The following is a 19329-nucleotide window of genomic DNA, read 5'->3' on the forward strand; positions in this document are numbered from 1 at the left end:
GTCGCGCGTCTTCTCTCTCTCTCTCTCTCTCTCCCCCCCCTCTCCCTCTACCTCTCCCTCTCTCTGTTTGCTCCTGTCTTTTCAAGCAAAGCCTCTCTCCGGAGCCTTCCTCTCCCTTCCTCTCCCTCTCGTGGCCGGCTCTACCATCTCGTTCCATCAACTTCCATATCGTATCCCCCTGTCCCGCTTTCTTTCTCCCTCTCTCTTTCTCTGTCTCTCTCTCTCTTTCTCTCTCTCTCGCTTCGAACGAGCGTCGGTTAGATTCGTGGGGGCTTTGGGGACGCAAGAACGGACCGACGGTCGGTCGAACAGACGCGACGAGCGTTTCTCCCTCCCTCCTCTCTCTTCCTCTCTGTCCCACAACCCTCATCCCCCTATATTTTTCTCTTTCTCTCGCCTCCTCGATCTACCACTCTCTCCCCCTCTCTCTCTCTCCCTCGCTCTCCGCCGGTTCTCTCTGTATATTTATTGATTGCCACCTCACCTCGCCTACCATGGCCTCGGTCTGCGGCAGTTTCCCCTCCCTTCTTCACCAATCCCTCGTTTCCCTCGTCCCAGGCTCGTTCTGCAGCAAGCACCAGCATCGCGCGCTCTGCTACGAGACGAGAGAGACAGAGAGAGAGAGAGAGAGAATCTTCTCTCCCGTTACGTTCCCGCTCTGCTCTTTCTTTCTCTCCGATCTCGTTACTCCCTTTCCTTCTCTTATCCACGCCACCGCCTCTGTCTCTCTCTCTCTCTCTCTCTCTCTCTTTCCCTTTCGCTCTGGAACCCCTGTCTTCCTCCGCTCTCCTCGTCCTCCCATCCGCTCACGGTTTTCTAGCATCCTCGCCCAACTCTCTCTCTCTCTCTTCTCTCTCTCGGTTCTAAGCTATCCGACCGAGCTTCGTCCCTACTATTCTCTCTCTCTCTCGCTCGCTCGCTCGCTTTTGCCTCCTACGCTCGATACAAACTCGTTGGACGCCGCGGAGTTTTCGTTTGAACTTACCCTCCGGGGGTACGCGCCGTGCCCAACACCGCTGGATCGCGTACTCGCTCCCATCCCATCCCCTTCCCCCTCCTCTTCCCGACCTCCGCTTCGCGTCTTTCGTTCGTCAGTCTTGCGCTCTCTCGCCGCGTTCCTTTCCTTTTTCCGTTTCTTTTCGTATTTTCTTTTCTCTCTCTCTCTCTCTCTCTCTCTCTCTCTCTCTCTCTCTTTTTCTTGCAGGATAATTAATCGATTAACCTTGGAGAAAGATAGGATAGGATTTCCTTCCTCTCTGGGAAGGAATCTGAAAATTGTAAAGGGTAGTAAATTATGCTCGAGAGTTTTCGAGGGCTTTATTTATTTTTTTTTTTCATAAATAGATCTCGCGATTAATGTCTATTCCAGAATTTTTAATTTAAACGCGTATTTAATTATTTGATTGAATCGAGTCGCGAATCGTAGAAGATCTCTTTGAGAAACGTTTGATATTAGGATTAACGGTAATTAGGATGGATTACATAGTTGAAATTTTTCTTCAATTTTATGTATTAATTTTAAATTCCTCGTTTACGAAGAAAGGGTTGCGATAGCTTTACGAAGAAAGTGGATCGTTATGGTTTGTAAAATACTTGATAATAAAGATCCTGTTTACCGTATATCAAGTTTTCCTCTGCGTGAAACAGAGAGGTAGCAGAGAATAATGGTATATGTATATATATATGTGTGAAGATCTTGAGAAACGCGAAGTTGGTATACACATACACGCTATACTTCACTCTTAAAACATATAACGGGGAAACAAATATGCTCAAGTAACTCCAAAACAAACCCTTCCTTCCCTTTCGAATCTTACAAATTGGAGCAAAGTTAACGCTCCAATTATTTTACATATTCCGTGCCGTAAAGACGGAAGAATCTTATTGATAATCGACAAAAGTCTGGTGTGAATAATTCTATCGACGAATTGCTCTGCTTATTCACAACAATATTATTCGATTTTATAATTAGCAGAAAAATGATTTACATATATAATAAAAAGCAAAGGAAAAGAAAAATAACATTCGAAGTTAAATGTATATAGGCATCGCGATATTTATAGAACGAAACAAATCTTTGTTTAATACTTTCCCTACCGCGTGTTACGCTCACGTAATAATCCATCGCAATGTGAAACATTGTTTCTCCAAATGAAATTTATTCATATTCCATAAAAACAATCACGCACAATAACTAAATTTACTCGTATACGCTTTTTCCATTTATAAAATTAATCAAAGTGTTTCTCTTTCCCGAGCTCTTTAGAATTATTACAATTATATACTCGACCAATTATATCGTTGCAAAAAAAAAAAAAGAAAAAAACCAATAATACCAAATAGTATTAACGTCTTCAAAAATTCGCACAAATGCATCCTCCAGTAACGAAGCTCCCTCATCGAAGCTGCCGACAAACTCTTTCGACCAAAAAAAAAAACCCTCTCCTCCCCTTCTCCCTCTAAAAAAAAAAAGAAACGAGAGGAGCATGCACACGGAGGGAAGCGTTCCTCCGAGTCGTTCTCGTTTATAACTCGTGGGTCCCTCAGGCTGACCCTCCCGCGTAGCGGCGCGTCGCGTTTCTATTTCGCGCGAGCGACGCGTGAGACGTTCCCTCGGCTTTCGTTTCAACCGTCTCCCTCCTCCCTCGCATCGACGCGATCCGTATCATCGTCATTACGCGGCGTGACGGAACGCGTGCGCGCTAGATTTTCCAAGAAGCTCGTCGGATGAAATCCTGTTAGGAAACGGGGGTGGAGGGGGCGGAGCCGGGTGGGAAAGAAATAGGTTCTTTTCGCTCGACGCGCTCCCAACTCCTCCCCCTCTGCGTTCCCCAACCCTCGTCCTCGGTTTCTAATTTCACTGCACTCCCTGATACAAGCCGCTTTTATCTCCCCGCGATCGATGCGATGCAAACTCGCGCTGGATGCGAGTACTCGTTTCGCGTTCTCGTCTGAATCTCTTTACATCCGAGTTCCTCTCTCTCTCTCTCTCTCTCTCTCCTTCGTTTCTTTTCCTTTCTTTTTTCCACTTCTTTTTTTTTTTTTTTTTTGCCTCCTTTCTTCTTCTTTTTCTTGCGACGACGAGAGGACCCCGACGGTCGTTAGACGGTTAAAGAATATCGAGTTCGAGGAAGCGGACGAGACAATGGTGTTGAAAACAGCCGTTGTGATCGTGGGAGGGAAAGAAGCGTAAATGTTTTTATTTTCGCCAAGTTCGCGGGAATCGACTGTTTTTTTTTTTTTTTTTTTGAAACGAGAAGACTTTTTGCCAGCTTTCGACTATTTTCGAAAGCTGTATCGCTATTCTTAAATGGACGATGACGACGATGAGTTGGAATTGGAATTTCTTTCAAATTTGAAAAATCGAGAAAATTGGAAATCTTGCAAGCAATTTTCAATACCCTTGATCTCGTCTCGCACGCGATCGAAAAGATGTAGAGTCGCGCGAATTCCTGTTGGAGGTCCAGTAATCGAAGAGGGCAACCGAAAGCTGGTTAAAACCGCGTGGGCGCGGGCTCGAGCGTGACATTTGGCTAGCGCGCGCCTAGGGATACCCGCGCGCGAACCTTACGTGTGGGAACGCCGTTTCAGTGGCTTTCGTCCCACGCATGGCCGTCGTTTTCGTGCGAATAACTAACTGCCTTCCATTTTCTCTCCTTCTCTCTCTCTCGTCTTCCTTCCAATCTCTCGAACAACAATCCGCTCGTTTGCCAATTCGACGACTTTTTAACTCTTTTTTTTTTTTTTTTTTTTTTTTTCACGTGAAAAATCATCCGATCTGACGATAATATGACCGACAAGAAGTTTTACGAAACAAGGGAATATTTTTTTATTCATCGATGATGATATTATCCGTAGATACGATTACTTTTGATTAATACGAATATACGACGATATATCGCCTCTATATATTTGTAAAAATCCGATATTTTTTCGGCAAAAAATGTTTCGGTACTCGTCTAAAAATCCGATATTCGTTGCCAAAATTTTTTTTACCACGCCATTTTTTTCACCATCAAGAAAACTTTCCGAGTAAAACTTTCTTTCTCTAAAAAAAGTTGGATAGAATTTTATTTATTTATTTATTCTTTTTTTTATTATCCGACTCGAAACCGAGAACCGAACTATTTTTCGGTTCTGCAAAAGTTCTGGAATTGGAATATACGACGAATATATAATTCCTTCGTTCAACCATCGAAGTCAACCAATCAGATTCGCATTTTTCTCCAGAGAGTTTGTCATTATCGGTCAAAAATATCAAATAAGAGAGATGACCCAATAACGACGGCGTCGAATTCTCTTTTTTCTTCGCGTCTCGTTTTTCACGATCCCCGCCACATCGAGCCGGCCATATTTCACCGGCCATAACTCCGCTTCCCCTCTGCGGCCCCTCCAGTTTTCCAAATCTCAACCCTTCCCAACTTTCACTCTCGTCTCATTTTCATTCTCCCGATTCCCTCTTGCTTTCGACTGGCCTCGTTACCTCCATCAAGCCCCACCGATTTTCCTCCTCCTTCATCCCTCCTTACACTTTCTCCACCCTTCTCCTTCTCCAAGAATTTTTCACCCTCCTCCACCCATGCGAAACAACCTTCTTTCCTTCCTTCCTTCCTTCCTTCCTTCCTTCCTTCCTCCCTCCCTCCCTCCCTCCCTCCCTTGGCGCGCAACGTGTGTAGCTTGATAAATGCGTTCCCCGTGCCTCGAATCCGATACAGTCACCGCACTCCCCTCCCAAAAGATAAGATAGAGCGAAAAGATATTTGGCGCGATAATAAAAGGGGTGGGCTCGAGGAGACTTGGCTCCTCGATCGATCCAACCCCGCGCTTGTTGGATCGCAGGCAGTGAGAAAAATATCAATTCGAATCTCTCGCGAGCCGCGGCTCGCTTTTAAACATTCAATTCATTGAATTATGGAGTAATCCGGTGGAAGTTTCTTTGGGGAGGGGAGGGGGCCAGATTAGACCGAGGAACGAGGCGAGCCTCGAATACACGCTGCATTATGCAACGCCACACTTTGAAAACGCAACGAGCTCTCCAAGCTTTCGACCCTCTCTTGTCCATAAGCGGCCGCGTGAAAGATTGATGCGCGATGCAAATTATTATTATCGAACGGGCGCGCGCTGCGCTACGGAATCGTAAACGGACAAGTAAGATAATAATAGGGAGAATTGGAATAGAAATAACACATTTCTTCGAGATGCATTTACGCATTTACGTATTGAAAATTTAAATCTAGATTTAACAGGAACAATCTGTCTAAACTTTAATTCCTTAAATATTCGTACAAGTTTTTCGATACAAGTTGCTTTCCATTTGCAAGTCATTTCGTCCAACATTGTTTGGATAATTTTTACAATTATATGTCCATTTATGAATAGAAATATATGATTTTTTTTTTTTTTTTCATTTATACGAGGTTTCTCGAGAAATAAGGACGAGAGGAGTGATAAAAAGGGATCGCGAATCATTTTGGCGATGATTGGCGGATTTTGGGAACGAAGGGACGAGAATTGGCACGGATAAACGTTCCGTGCGGTTGTCTCTTTTGTTCGGTTTGTTTGCTGGATTTATAGTTGGCGGAATATATTTGGGCGGAGAATTACGTTGTTGTTTGATTTCGTTCATTTCTGGTGTTCTTTTCGGTGGGCGCCCTGTATCTCATTAATTATGATATTTTGCGATATCCCCGGTGTTTGATGGAGGCACGTTTAATGGAAACGCGGCATCACGGTAATTATTGCAATTTACATTCGCAAGACTTGATACGAAATTACGCGCGCTGTTATACGGGATCGGAAAATCGAATTTAAACGTTCCTCTCCCTTTGTTCGCGAATCGCGTGAATCGAGAACGAAGGATCGTAGATCGTAGATCATCATGTAGAATAGCAGATCAAAATAGCGCATATCGATCTATCATACCGTACTGAAATTTTTTCCATCCTATAAAATTCCATCGAGAGTCGAAATTTTTAAGCAGAAATCATCGGATTTCAATTTCACCAATTTCGATAAACCTTTCTTTGGCTCGTTATATATAACGTGGTATAAACATTAGAAAACTTCTACATATCCCATCATCGATAAAACGAATCGCAAAATGGATTAACGCATCTCGTATCACAGAGGAGACGCACGAAACAAGCACAGGCTAATAATCAACGTAATTTACAACCATCCCTTCGAAATCCACAATTACCACCAACCCTTTATCACGTCGTCAAGCTTATCTTATATTTCTAACCAACTTACTCCACGTCTTGGCTCGATTATGTTTAAAGAAGGGAGCTCGTGACTTCGTTAACGAGAAATTAATTAGCGCGGAGCCAGCCGGCCAGGTTTAGACATCGATCCTTCCCTCCCTCCTCCCCTCGATATCCGGGGCCGGTTCCTACGATATAATTTCGTTGCTCGAACGCGATATAAAAAGCGAGAAACGAAAAAAGAAGGAAAAAAGAAAAAAAAAAAAAGAGAAAACGGCGAGAAAAGCGAAAAACTTGGACTCGGCCCTAGAAACTCTCGCTTGTCAACCGGTTACGCGTGGAGAGGAGGCACTTCCTCTTTATCCCGTCCCTATGCACCCCCATCCGCCGCCGCTTTTCCTCTCCGCTTTGGCCGTCGCGTAAACGAAATTAAAGCGATTTGGAGGCGAGCCAGCCATCGCGGCGACGCTCGCGCGCGCCACCCCTCTCGGCATTCCGATCCCTCCTCGATCGATCCTCTTCCTCGAGGGACACAGGATATACACACACACACACACACACACATATATATATATACGTGGCGAGGCTGGATCGCGATTGGACGGTTATAAGCGGAAATGAGGCGATGTTAAGGTGTAAAATCTGGAGGAAAGAAGGAGAAGAAGGGAGGGAGAGATTGGATATTCGAGGTCCGGTATAATCGCGATTGTATAGAGGGGAAATGATGCGAGAAAGATTCGATTTTGTGATTTTAATTATGGGAGGGGCATCGTGGGAGTGGTTTGTGATCGGAAACACCGCTTTTAATGAGAGTTATTGTCGTTGGATAAGAAACAAACTTAATCGTTTACGAATTTATTTATATCATCTCTGAGACGAATGGATTAGAACTGTACGGGAAATAATATGAGAAGATCTATGCTTGCGTAATAAGGATCAAGCAGAGATGAAGAAAACGTGAAGAAATTCTTCGTAACTTTTGCACACTAAGTGTGCAACTTCGTACAATTTTTGCATTTGTTTTAATCTTCAGAACTTGTCAAAAGCGTTCCACGAATGTTAATTAATTAACACTCTGTCACAAATAATACTGCGAAATGTGTACGTGTATTTATTACAAAAAAATATTTAAAAAAAAAAAATTCAAAAGATGCCAATGAGAAGGGAAAAAAAAAAAAAAAAATTGAGAAACCATGTAAAATCGGATTCGAGTATGATTTTTCCGTTACATTCGTTGCTGAACTTGCTGGTAACAATGGGACGGTAACGCGATGACGCTTTCGAGGAAAAAGGGGTCGTCGGCAGGGCTTTTAGGCGAGGGGGTGAAACTCGGGATTGAAGAAGAAAAAAAAAAAAAAAAAAAAGGAAGGAAAGGAAGAAAAGTCGGTGCGCGTATATATTTCTCGCCTTCGTCGACGCGAAACTCTCTCGTGATTACGCGAGTTTTATTTGTATCTCGCAGGCGAACACGTTGAATGAATATAGCGCCGCGTTAAATCTCGGATCTTTCATTCCGTCGCCTTTCCAGCCCGTAAGATTCGCGTCGTTCCGTGCCACGTCGTTGGTCCGAGCTATTTTCTTCTCGGCACGTTCCTCTCGCCGAGAATGCAGCAACGAACAAGACGAGAGAGGGGGAAAAAAAAGAAGAAGAAGAAGAAGAAGGGAAGGGAAAGAAAAATAAAAGATCCAGTCCGTATATTCTGTACCCTTAAAATAGCAGAGCGTAGCAGTTACGCGTGTTCCGCGATAATCTTCTTCTCTATTCCTTCCTTCGTATTTTATATCATATTATATACTCTCATTACATCTCTTCTTTCGCTTCCGTTTCGGAATTTTGCCAAATCGTCATCGTTTACACAAGGAAATAAATAAAAATGAAGAACACACATGTTAAATACTTATTAATAATTACTATAAGTAAGTGTGTAAGAGAGAAGTAGAACTAATATTCCTAGCTCCTATGATTTCTCCCAGATACCTCACGCAGAATCATCGATTAGCCGCTATATAGTTAATGTCACGAGCGTATATCCAGGCTTTCGCCCACACCAAACCAGCACACCTAGCTCGTGATATATATATATCAAAGGGTGGTAAACAGCGTAAATGGCACGATCCCTTATTAACCCTTATTCCACCCGAGAAATTAAAGCGAAACTTAAATTCTTCCTCTCCTTTCATCTCCATCCTGATAACGCGCGTCAGAAGAATAATACGTTGTCCATACGATGAGCGTGGAAACTTCACTTCCCCTTCTATTCTACAACCCCTATTCCGCTTATCGTCACTTCTAATACGCGGAATACGAGCCAACTTGGACCTCGGTGGACCTCCTCCCTTCATCGACGGGCGCGCGCAACGAACGACAAATCTCTGGGCTCGATGCGGAATCAGCGAACGAGCAGGCCGATAAGAGAAACTAAACAAGATAGGATAGACGAGAGGAGAGAGAGAGAGAGAGGATCGTAGAGGTAGAGGAGAAGCGTTTCGAAGCGGTTGGAGCTGTAGTGTGTGTGTGTGTGTGTGTGTTCGGTCCGTGAGCCGGGAAAATGGCCGTGTTATTAAATCGATCGCCGCTCTCTGGCCAGTGGGGGTTGGAGCTAGGCCAGGGGGTTCCAAGAGGGAGAGGAACCGTATATAGAAGCGACGGTGGCACGGGGATGATGAGAACGCGATGGAAAGGGGCCGCTCCGGAATTACGAATGGCTTCCTCGTCGCGGGAAATCGGTGACTTTCTCCACGCTCCTTTTTCTTATTTATCGCGTGTAATTATTGCGAGGGACAAAGGAGAGAGAGAGAGGATGCGATTTCATTAGTTCTTGTTTATTCTTGTAATAAAGAATCGACAAAGTTGTGATGGATTAATTTTATTTAACAAGATTCTTCTTGATATTTTTAAGATCAACATTGTTAACCGTCGATTATTCTTTAAAGAAAACGATCGAACGTGCTGTTTTCCTTTTATTTTAAAGTAATATCTTTCTAAATCTATTCGCAAAAAGGGAAAAATAAAAAATTAAGTCGGATCTATTCGAAAGGATCGTTCGAAGATCGTTATTTTAGCTCGTGGCAAAAGAAGAGAGATAAATCGCAGTCGATACGTTTTTTTTTTTTAACGTCGGCGTAAAATCGGACGGGTAACGAATCTGTCTTGGAATAAATATCGGCGCACGCACGATTCACACATCGGCAATAACCGATCGCGCTCTCTATCTGGACGTTTATTGCACGATTTTAACGATTTTAACGGGCGAAGAGCTTTCGGCGTGGACATCGATTAACGGAAAAACAATGCGCACCCCTTCCCTCGAGGGTGGAGGCCCTTTATTAACGTGCAATGGAAAAACAGGAAATTAGCGACGCGCCTGTGACTCGTAGCTTCCAGCCAGATCCAGAGGATGATGACGTTCCGATCCATCGATGACCCTATCCTCTTTCCTCCCGCTTTCGATCGTTCTCTTATTTCGCTTCGATGTGGATGACTCAGTTCACTCTCGAATTGTTGCGTGCCTCTCCCTTTTTTTCTTTTTTATTGTACTTTCGAACGAGCTTGTTGGAATTTTTTTTTTGTCGATTACATTTTTTTCGATTTATTATTTTTGCTCGTCGGTCGAAAACGATAAATGTCAATTTCGTAGATTTGCTTTTGCGTTTTGAGAGCAGTATTGATACTTACTATCAATAGAGGGAAATTTGCTTGTTCTATTAACAATTTTTTTTTTTTTTTTTTTGAAAAAAAATTGTTAGAATTTTAAATTCGAGGGTATCCCTAAGCCATCACTTACTATTTCCACCCTCGTTCCGGATAAATAATCCCGGACCAGCTGGCCATCTCTCACTCAAAAGCTTAATCACAAATCGATAAACGTGACGCATCGCGCACTCGACCGCTCCACCCTCGTTCAGAACGCGATCTTGTTGAATTTTCGAGAACGCACAGAGGTTACCATTCTCGGTATAATTCTCGATTTCAAATTCGTCGGTTAATGGACATCGATTATCCTCCTCCCCTCCCCCCTCATCATTTTCTCTTAAAACAATATTTCAAACATTACTTCCTCTCGAGTAATTTCATTCTCATCGCTTTGTTTCATTCAATTTTCCTTCGATCTCGGTTTCAATTCGAATCGAGAACGATTTATCATTCTCCGTGTAACGAAGAATATTTCGTTCAAATTGTTCCATGTATAAACAAGATTACATTTAATATTTCTCTTCGTTCGTACGCGAAAGGCCCTGATTCATCGGTTAAAAACCGTTCAAATCTTCGATTATACATATTTTTCTTTTATGCTTAATTAATGATCATCGAGAGAATTGCAAGGAAATTCGTACGAATAACGATTGAACAGATGAATGAACGAGATGTTGATTTGATGGCGTTCCTTTAATCGAGAATCGTTACGGAAGTTGGCGCGATGGCGAACCGAAAATGGCGGACTTAATGTGGCTTGTCTCTCTCTCTCTCTCTCTCTCTCTCTCTCTCTCTCTCTCTCCCTCCGTCTCGCGCGCTGCTCGCTCGGTTACTCGAATAATGGATTGCCATTAAAGCATCCACGTTAAAGAGGAAAGCACGAAACAGCTCGTTCACCGTCGCTAGCTCATTAGAGAAGGGAAGAAATTTGTGCGCCCGTGTCCGTGTTGAAAGTCGAACTGTGTGGAAAATGTTTTATTTCCATTCGTGAGAGAGAGAGAGGGGGGGGGAGAGGGGGAAGGATAGATTCAGAAATAATTCGGGGGGGGGAAAATAAATCGGGGAATAAATCGCAGGTATTTATAATTAGTAAGAAATGATATAGTAAGCGCGCGTTGCATCATTTATCACGTAAGTAGAAGTAAATCATCGATCGGATATAAAATTTTCATTCGATCTCAATTATTGAAACGTGGGATTTTAAGGTGAAAATGAGGATATTAATAATTCGAAACCGCCTCGTATCATATAATAGGATAGATATTGAAAATATGTCGAGCTTCTCGAAATTATATTTCGTCGACCAACACTCTTGACTCTCTCCCCTCCTCCGAGAAATTCTTCTTCTCCCGATAATAATAAAAATGAACGTAAACGTCTCGCCAATTAAATGGTCCCGCCATGTGGCCCTGCCAATTACCACTATCGAAAACGAATTATAACTATCGAGCCGAGTAATAATTAAAACGTTAGGTCGTATTAGGTACGCGTGGTAACAGGAAGCGAGGAACAAATTGCTGCGTTGCCAACTCGTTATGATCGTATTCGCTTGTTCGAGAAAAAACTGAACGCCAGTATCGGCCGGATGCCGATACTTTCCGACCTTTTCACAAAGTGTTAACGATTTTCATCGTTCGATTAATCATCCTCGATCGGATATCCTTCGATCCTCGACTCGCTCAAAGCATCTTTAAACCTCCCTTTATTATGCGTTCTCGAATAATGATAGCTTTGCTCAATAGTTGCAGAGTTGCACTCGATCGCTCTCTCCCCTCATCACGGGAGAAAAATCGTCATATATTTTTCAACTCGAATCATTCGAAAGATAGGGATGCGTTAACCTTGATATTCGCGTGTCGGTCGAAAGAAGAAAGTAAGTTCGAATCGATCCAAGTTTTCTCGATGTTTCGCAAGTTGAGCCCCCGTGCCGTTGTATCGTTGATCAGACGTTTGATCTGTTGGCTATGAACGATAGAATCTAAAAATATCGAATCGAAAAATGGATGGAAATGGGAGGGAGGGAGGATATTTTTACCAAGCACGTGGCTCCACTCTGTTTGTAACAATTTATTGTTACAACAGCGGACGCAAATGTACCGTTGATTTTCTACGAGTACGGTGGCCTTGAGCAAGGCCGTGGCATTGAAATCCAAGCGCCGCTTTAATTTATACCGGTCGTTGAACCCTCGCCTGGCTTACACGACTACTTCACCGACTGGAGCAACTGCATAATATTCTTTAGCTGCATATATATATATACATATACACACACACACACATATATACCATATGTATGTATATACATATATACACGTGGTAACATTGCGATGCATTATATATGTATATATAGCGGGAGATTGAGAAATTTTATCGCGGCGAATTTTGTCTATTTTCCTCGTCACCTTCTCCTCCCCTGTGATTCGTTTCGTTCGTGTTTTGTTCTCGCGGCAAGATAAAAGAAACATCTTCTTTTTTCTTTTTCTATCGAACCAAAGACAAGATTTTCATTTCTTTAAATCATCCCATGCGTTTTGTATTCGCGATTTATTTCTCTCTTTCGTTTCTCCGTCGTTCCAATTTCTCCTCGGCTTATTCTTGCGTTATATCCATTTTTCCCCCCCTTTTTTTTCTTCTTTACCATTCCAACCATCCAAGTTTCCCGCGTCCATTAACGGGCTCGCGTAACGAGGGCGAAATACCTGGTCGACTGGCTAATTATCTCTTCGTTTCCCGAATTTACAAATATTTTTCGTGAACACCGTATGCGCCTGTGTTCCTGGTGCCGAATTATCGTTATTACACCGGTTATATTTAATTCCGGGAGGTAAATCAATTGCGTATGACGCTCGCGGATAATTGGTTAATTAACTCGAATTGGTGATGGTTACGTGTGTGCGTACGCGCGCGCGAATGTGTTCACGAAATTCGTGTTACACGGGCACGCGTGAATCACAGGCCGGCAATGTTTGTCAGGGATGTGGAGAGGAAGGAGGGGGTTTAACGAAAATTCGAAGACTCTTTTGTCTCGTTTTGTTTTTTGATTAAAGATCCGGATAAATATTTGAAATTTGGTAATTGCTTTGATCGCGTTAAAAGGAGAAGCGATAGAATTGAAAATTGACGATTGCGTCGATAATAACGTATTCGAATTTCTATCGTGTAATTATCGTGGTAATTATTGGAATGATAGAGGTGGAAGATCACGGGGGAGGGTAATTCTCATGAAATTTCAAATTAAAAACCTGCTCTTGCCACACTTTGTAGAGGCAAGATTTATTTGAAGTATATATTATTCAGTGAATATATTATTTCGGTAAATAATATACGCTTAATCGGTCAATATATGAACGTTTAATTGTGGAACGAGTAAATACAGTTACTAGAAATAGCAAGTGTATTTTTATAATTTAATCTTTCGCCAAAAAGTTTATATACGTGTTAACCGATATAGATTTGTGTCGATATTCTACTTGTGTCGATACTCTCCCCATTTAAATTTTTTATCTTTTTTATTCGTGAAAAAAAAAAAAACAAAAATTGCCAATTTCGAAACAATAATTCGAAAAGTTGGAAATTACGCGAGATCACGTATCCACAAGTTTTCAAATCGGGATAAAGTTTATTTCAATTCTAATCGAAGGTCAACCTCGATTGCTATTACCACGACAATTGATTGTTGGTACGTGGATACCATTGAGAGATATAACCTTAGATTACTCCGTTATCTCGAAAGGTTTGTGCGTCGTAATACGCGATCGTTGTAAATCTTGAGATTAGATCCCCTCGTGGACGTGAGCTTCTTACGTGTGTAATATGTTCTTGTTATTTAGCCATTTAACCTTACGTTTAATCGACAACGTTGAATACAATTATCCCTTGTGCCTGGTTTCTTTGGGATAATTATGAATTCACGTATATATAAAATTGAGAAATCTGAGTAAAAAAAAAAAAATTTCCCGATATATTCGCCGATTGCTTCGTAAAACGTGTAAATTTATTGAACGTTGCATAACGTTTCGTAGAAAGAATCGTATTTTACGCAGATATTCAACTCTGTATCGTATTTAATTTTTAAAAGATCGGGTAATTAATCTCGAATCGTTATTACTCGTTTCTGTATACACGCGAATCGTTACATTCACGCGAATGAAACTTCTACTTTTAAAAAATATCGTCAACGAATCTATTTAAGTAATACAGAAAACATCGTGAAATCATTTTTTCATTTCATCCTGATATCTTGATTTATTGCTCAGATTACGAATGAGCTCTCTTCCAAGAATCGAACACTACGTTTTTCCAAAAATCATCGATTACTAGGGATTTGAGATGAGACCTGGAAAGAATAAGATGACAAACGATTAGAAATTATTTTTTCTTTACGCGATATTTCGGAAATCGTATTAGAATAAACGAAATAGCGTTTCAAAGAACAAGCGTTCCCCGCTTCTAACGATCTTTCATTCGTTGATCAGGAACCACTATCTTCAAAGTTATCGCGCTTTAATTTTAATAAAAAATTCAATCAAATTTCAAACTGGAATTACGTGTACGTAATACATTTATTTCTGAAATAACGTTATGAACATCATGCATCACTTGTTGTACATTCGTTTCCAAAAATTCGCAATCTACTCGTTACACATTTATAAGATGATAAATTTATTTAACCCTTTCACTGTTATAGTCTCTCCGCATAAGATGCCGCGTATCGTGAGCTATGATTCGAGTTATCGCGCATCGAGTATCTTTCTCTGGAAACGTAGCATCGATATTTCCTTTTTATCATCAATTTTTATTTTCAATAAACACCGTCAAAGCGACTCGAATCGTGAGGTGTAAACGCTGACGATCTCTCTCGAGCACTGTGCACACGTTTACCTTATCGTCGAATATATCAATATCGTCAATCAAGCGAGAAAATCTGGAACACCACGTGTACATGCATATACATATATCATCGCACACTAGCTGAATCGAAATTAATATTTTCGAAAGGAGGTGATATACAATATAACGTTGCATTGTACGAACACACTTTTATTAATTGAAGATCGGTTCGGTTTTGATTGCAGCGTATTGGCCCCGGAGCGACAGTGCAGCCTCGTCGCTTTTCGGCGGTATGCCGGGCGGATATGGATTGGGGGCCCACCATTTACCATCGGCTTACGCTATCCTGGGCCGTGGAGGTTCTGCTCCCGGATTCGGGGGTCACACACCGGCTTCCGCTCCACCGCCACCCCCTTACTCCCACAGCAGCCTTGGTACCCTGAGCGTGGCTGCCAGTCAGGCTGCGAGTTTAGGTGAATAATCTCGTTGTTGTAAAACGCGAACCCCTGAGAATAACTTACGTATTATTATTATTATTTAATGTATCATTATTTTACACGAACGATACGATGCAATTTGGAATTGGATCCAGGTATAAATCCCGCGAGTGCAGCATGGTGGACGATGGCCTCACACTTGGCGGCACAGGACTACCTCGCGAGGTTGCAAGGAGCGGCAGGATTGCCCGGATTTCCGCCCGGCGCCGAGAGCCTCCTGCCACCCTATCCTGCCTCGCTACTTAATCCCCCGTCCTTGTCGTCCCACAAGTCCAGTAAGTGTAAGTATCGCGAGGATATAATAAGTTCTAACTCCTTGTCTCTTTATCCTTCTGTGTAAAATGATAGAAAAATATTCTAACGCTTCTCGAATTTCGAAATTTTACTTGAATTTTTTGGTAAAGTTTAGAAAGGAAACTTGTTCGTGTGCCCTTTCAACCTGTGATCTAATTTTCTACTTTTCGGGATTGAGATTAGAATTTTTGAAAGGCATGTGTCTGTTGTGGAACAGCTAAGTCAAGCAAGAGTCACAAGACTCCCGCGAGCAGTAGCAGCTCGACGACGCCAAGTATGACGAGCAGCAGTTTACCGGTCTCGACCCAGGCGCCGGTCACGTCCTCTCATCACAGCACGTCGGCGAGCACCACGCCGAATTCGCAAACGAACGTTGTCAGGTAAAAGAGTGTGCAACCTCGTTAAATCGATGGTTTTTCCCGTTTTCATTATTTTTTAACTGACGCTCCCGCGTCCGCATCGCACTTACCGTTTCCCATTAATTATTTTTCCACGCTTGCCGATACGCCTACAGTTCTGCGAAAGAGGGCAGGTGAGAGATCGTTAAGAATGAACAAAAACAAACAAAGAGAGAAAAAAAAAAAGAAAAACAACAACAATCACCGAAAAAATATGAACAAGAAAAAAAAAGAAAAAAGCGAAAACGATACGTAAAATGGATGGAAAAAAAAAGGAAAAAAAAAAAAAAAAAGAAAGAAAGAAAAAAAAGAGAAATATAGAAGGAAAAGAGAAATATAAAAACGAATCGAAAGGGATATTCGTACGATCGATATTTTGTTATTCGCGATTCACGGGGATATGTATATATATATATATTATTTTTCTCTGTTTCCATCTCGTTCTTCTCACCGTGAATTCCACGCTAACGGCTCCGCTCCCGTTCATTTAACTTTCATACGGTGCTTGTAAACCGTGTAATTTCGTTGTTATGATTGCTCGATGGCCCTTAACGTCGCGTCGTTTTAAACAATTTGTCCTTTAACTAGTCACACGTCCCGTTGCATTTAATATTCAAAATAGTCGCGGGGAAAAAAAGCGTTTACGCGCGGTGAACATTTAGCCCTTTGTCGACACTGATTAAATTTATCCTTTCTGCATTTGGTTTTAATATTAGATATTTTTTTTTTGTTGTTTTTTTTCTGTTGTTTTTGTTTACAACAACTAAAATAAATTACAAAGATTAATATATATATTTATATAAAATTCATAATCGTGTCTTTAAAGGGCTATTTTTATATAATATACAAAAGCGTAGATTTAATAAATTTGTTGTAATACTTGTTACAAACGGTTGAATAATCTAAAACGATTTATTTATTTAGCGATCCTAGCAGTATATTAGGAGGTGTACGCCTGCCACCCGATACAGAGATTATCAAATACACGTCGAGCATAGTCGGTCCAAAGGTTCCTGGCACAACGAACCGTGGTAGAAAGAAGACCATATCCTTGGACACGCCGAGCGTGAGCGTACACCCGCCTCCCGTACCCGCTCTCACCGCTCATCAAACGAACACGACGAGCACGTCACTGATGATGGAGCCGAGAAAGTATAATCGCACGGGGGTAATTATCGCGTTGAAAAAAAATTTGAAATTCCTTGATTGCAAAATTAAAGGGGGGGGAGGGAAAGAGGAAAAAGAGCGTTTCCTCTTTCGAAGTTGAAGTTAAGGAAAAGAAGGAAGGAGAAGGACTGTCACGTTGGATGCACAATGGACGTTTTAATTTCTTTCAGAGCGAGTCGAACGATTACAGGGAGTCGGTGGATCGCGTGGAGGTGATCAAATTGCCGGCACATTCGACGAACGGCTCCGTTCTACCGGCACCGTCGTCCTACACGTCCTCCACCACCACCAACACCAGCAACTCGAACGATTCGGACGCGCCGCTCAACCTCTCGTTGAAACCGGCGACGACCAGCAGTAATTCGCCGATTTCCGGCAGCCAGCCGCTCAGCCAGCTCAGTAATTTAAGTCAGTCGTTGCTCGCCTCCGATCGAACTTGTGAGTAGCCTCAGAATTCGGGAACGAAACGAACGAAACTTCCAATCTTACCTTTTCCATTTCGTCTTCCATAATCGCCTTTCGTTTCACCGATAAATTCTTCTTTTTACGAATAAAAATAAAATTCGCGGAATTATTTTTCATCTTGTACGATTTCTCGAACATCACGGTATAAATTTGACAGCGAGAAGGAAGCCAGGGCCGAAGCCACGAAGGGTGCCGCAGAACTCGGTGCCGGTGCCAGCATCCCCGAGCCCTTCGTTGGCGCAGTTGTTCGCCGCCGCCGATTCACCGCAACGGCCGAGCAGCGGGAGCGAGGAGAGCGAGAGCGCGAGCACGACCCACCACAAGGACGGCCGGCCAAGGAACCTGGGTCGCGGCGTTTCGAAACCGAAGAAGAACACGGTAGCCTCGTTGCTCGCTCAGAGCAGAGCCCTGGGGATCAAACCGACGCCCACGTTGGACCCCAGCGTGCCATTGTCTCATCAGGTCTCTTTACTGAGGTCCAATATTCTGGCTGCTCAATTGCACGCTACCGCGACCGGTCAAACTGGTCAGACAGATGACAAGAATCAGGTAAAGTTCGTGGTCGATGTATATACATATATAATTACACATATAATTTTCGATGTAATTTCTTTTCACTTCATTTTGCACTTATTTTTCTTCTTCTTTTTTTTGTTTTTTTTTTTTTTTTTTTTTTTTTGGTTGCTTCGTTCATTATTGGTTTATCAATTTTATCGAAAATGCATCACGATTAATTCGTTTTTAATCAACGATTCGTTCGACCTCGAAAATCGAACGGATGGAGCAGCCGCATCATCAACACGGAGGAGAGAAGTAGACGAGTGAAGTTCGAAGGGAGGCGGATTTTTTTTTTTTTTCTTTTTCGCTTATGATTTATCCACTAAAACCATGCTCCCTATATAGCGGTCTTTGCAGGAGAAGATGAAGAACAAGTTGCTCGAGGTGTCCGGCGAGGAGAGCAACATGGACGTGACGAGCGAAAGCGGTAGCAACACCGATGTTGTGACGGATACCGACGACGACAACACGGATGGCGTATCGAGCGCGAAGAGAAGAAAGGTGAAACCCAGCGAGAGGGATCTCCAGGTGCCTCTGGAACGCGGTTGGAAGCGGGAGACCGTCATCAAGGGATTGGGCAAGTCGGGAGTGATAAAGGGTGACGTGTCTTATTACAGTCCTTGCGGAAAGACGTTCAGAAGCAGTCCGGACTTGGCCAAGGTTGGTCCATGTTTCTTGTTTTTCCAAGTGTTGTTATTATTATTATTATTATTATTATCAATTTCGCGTTTACTTATCCATCCTTGGATCACGTAATTAAAATTTAGAATTGGCTGTTTCAGTTTCTGGAACAACAGAATCCGCCCGAGTTGACCACCGCCAATTTTTCGTTCTCCTCTCGTCCACTGGTGGGCGAGTTTCTTCAACCGACGATGGGCCTCGCGGAGGCGGAATTCGTCAGGTTGGGCGCTCAAGAAGTGGCGAGAAGGTTGGAGGAGTTGAGAGCAGCGGGTGGTTTCAGGGACTCGAGGACGAATAACCAATACGAGAGGGAGAAGTTGGCGTACGCGAAAAAGTTGGCCAAGGAGGAGGCGCAACGGCACAAGGAACAGGCCAGGTAAAGAGGCTCTTCTTCGTTCTCTTCTTCCTTCTATGGATGAAAATTATCGGATCGGATTTTCATTTTTCCTTGATCCATTTTCACTCGATAATTTTCTTCGCCCGTTCTTTGTTTCCTCTCGATCCGTGTTCGTGAGGAGAGACGATTGGATTAAAACGAATTG

At 42.6% G+C, this 19329-nt stretch overlaps 1 protein-coding gene across 8 annotated transcripts in view; it reads left to right on the top strand.

Annotated features, from left to right (window-relative positions):
• The window catches only part of LOC100866165 (bromodomain adjacent to zinc finger domain protein 2B), a 136623-nt gene that overhangs the window by 95840 nt on the left and 21454 nt on the right, over nt 1–19329 (top strand). For 5 of the 8 annotated variants that reach the window (XM_086911992.1, XM_086911994.1, XM_086911997.1 and 2 more), the window contains exons 5-13: nt 14973–15200; nt 15320–15505; nt 15736–15898; nt 16033–16050; nt 16841–17084; nt 17254–17521; nt 17706–18097; nt 18452–18766; nt 18874–19163. In XM_086911992.1, the coding sequence (XP_086768118.1) occupies nt 14973–15200; nt 15320–15505; nt 15736–15898; nt 16033–16050; nt 16841–17084; nt 17254–17521; nt 17706–18097; nt 18452–18766; nt 18874–19163 (2104 nt within the window). The remainder of the gene's footprint in view (nt 1–14972; nt 15201–15319; nt 15506–15735; nt 15899–16032; nt 16051–16840; nt 17085–17253; nt 17522–17705; nt 18098–18451; nt 18767–18873; nt 19164–19329) is intronic. The other 3 variants (XM_086911990.1, XM_086911993.1, XM_086911991.1) reach the window with 2 other exon arrangements.

Source organism: Apis florea, unplaced genomic scaffold (assembly GCF_048593485.1).
Source record: "Apis florea isolate Af1SG1 unplaced genomic scaffold, ASM4859348v1 contig_3367_pilon, whole genome shotgun sequence".
Classification (NCBI taxonomy): Eukaryota; Metazoa; Arthropoda; class Insecta; order Hymenoptera; family Apidae; genus Apis; species Apis florea.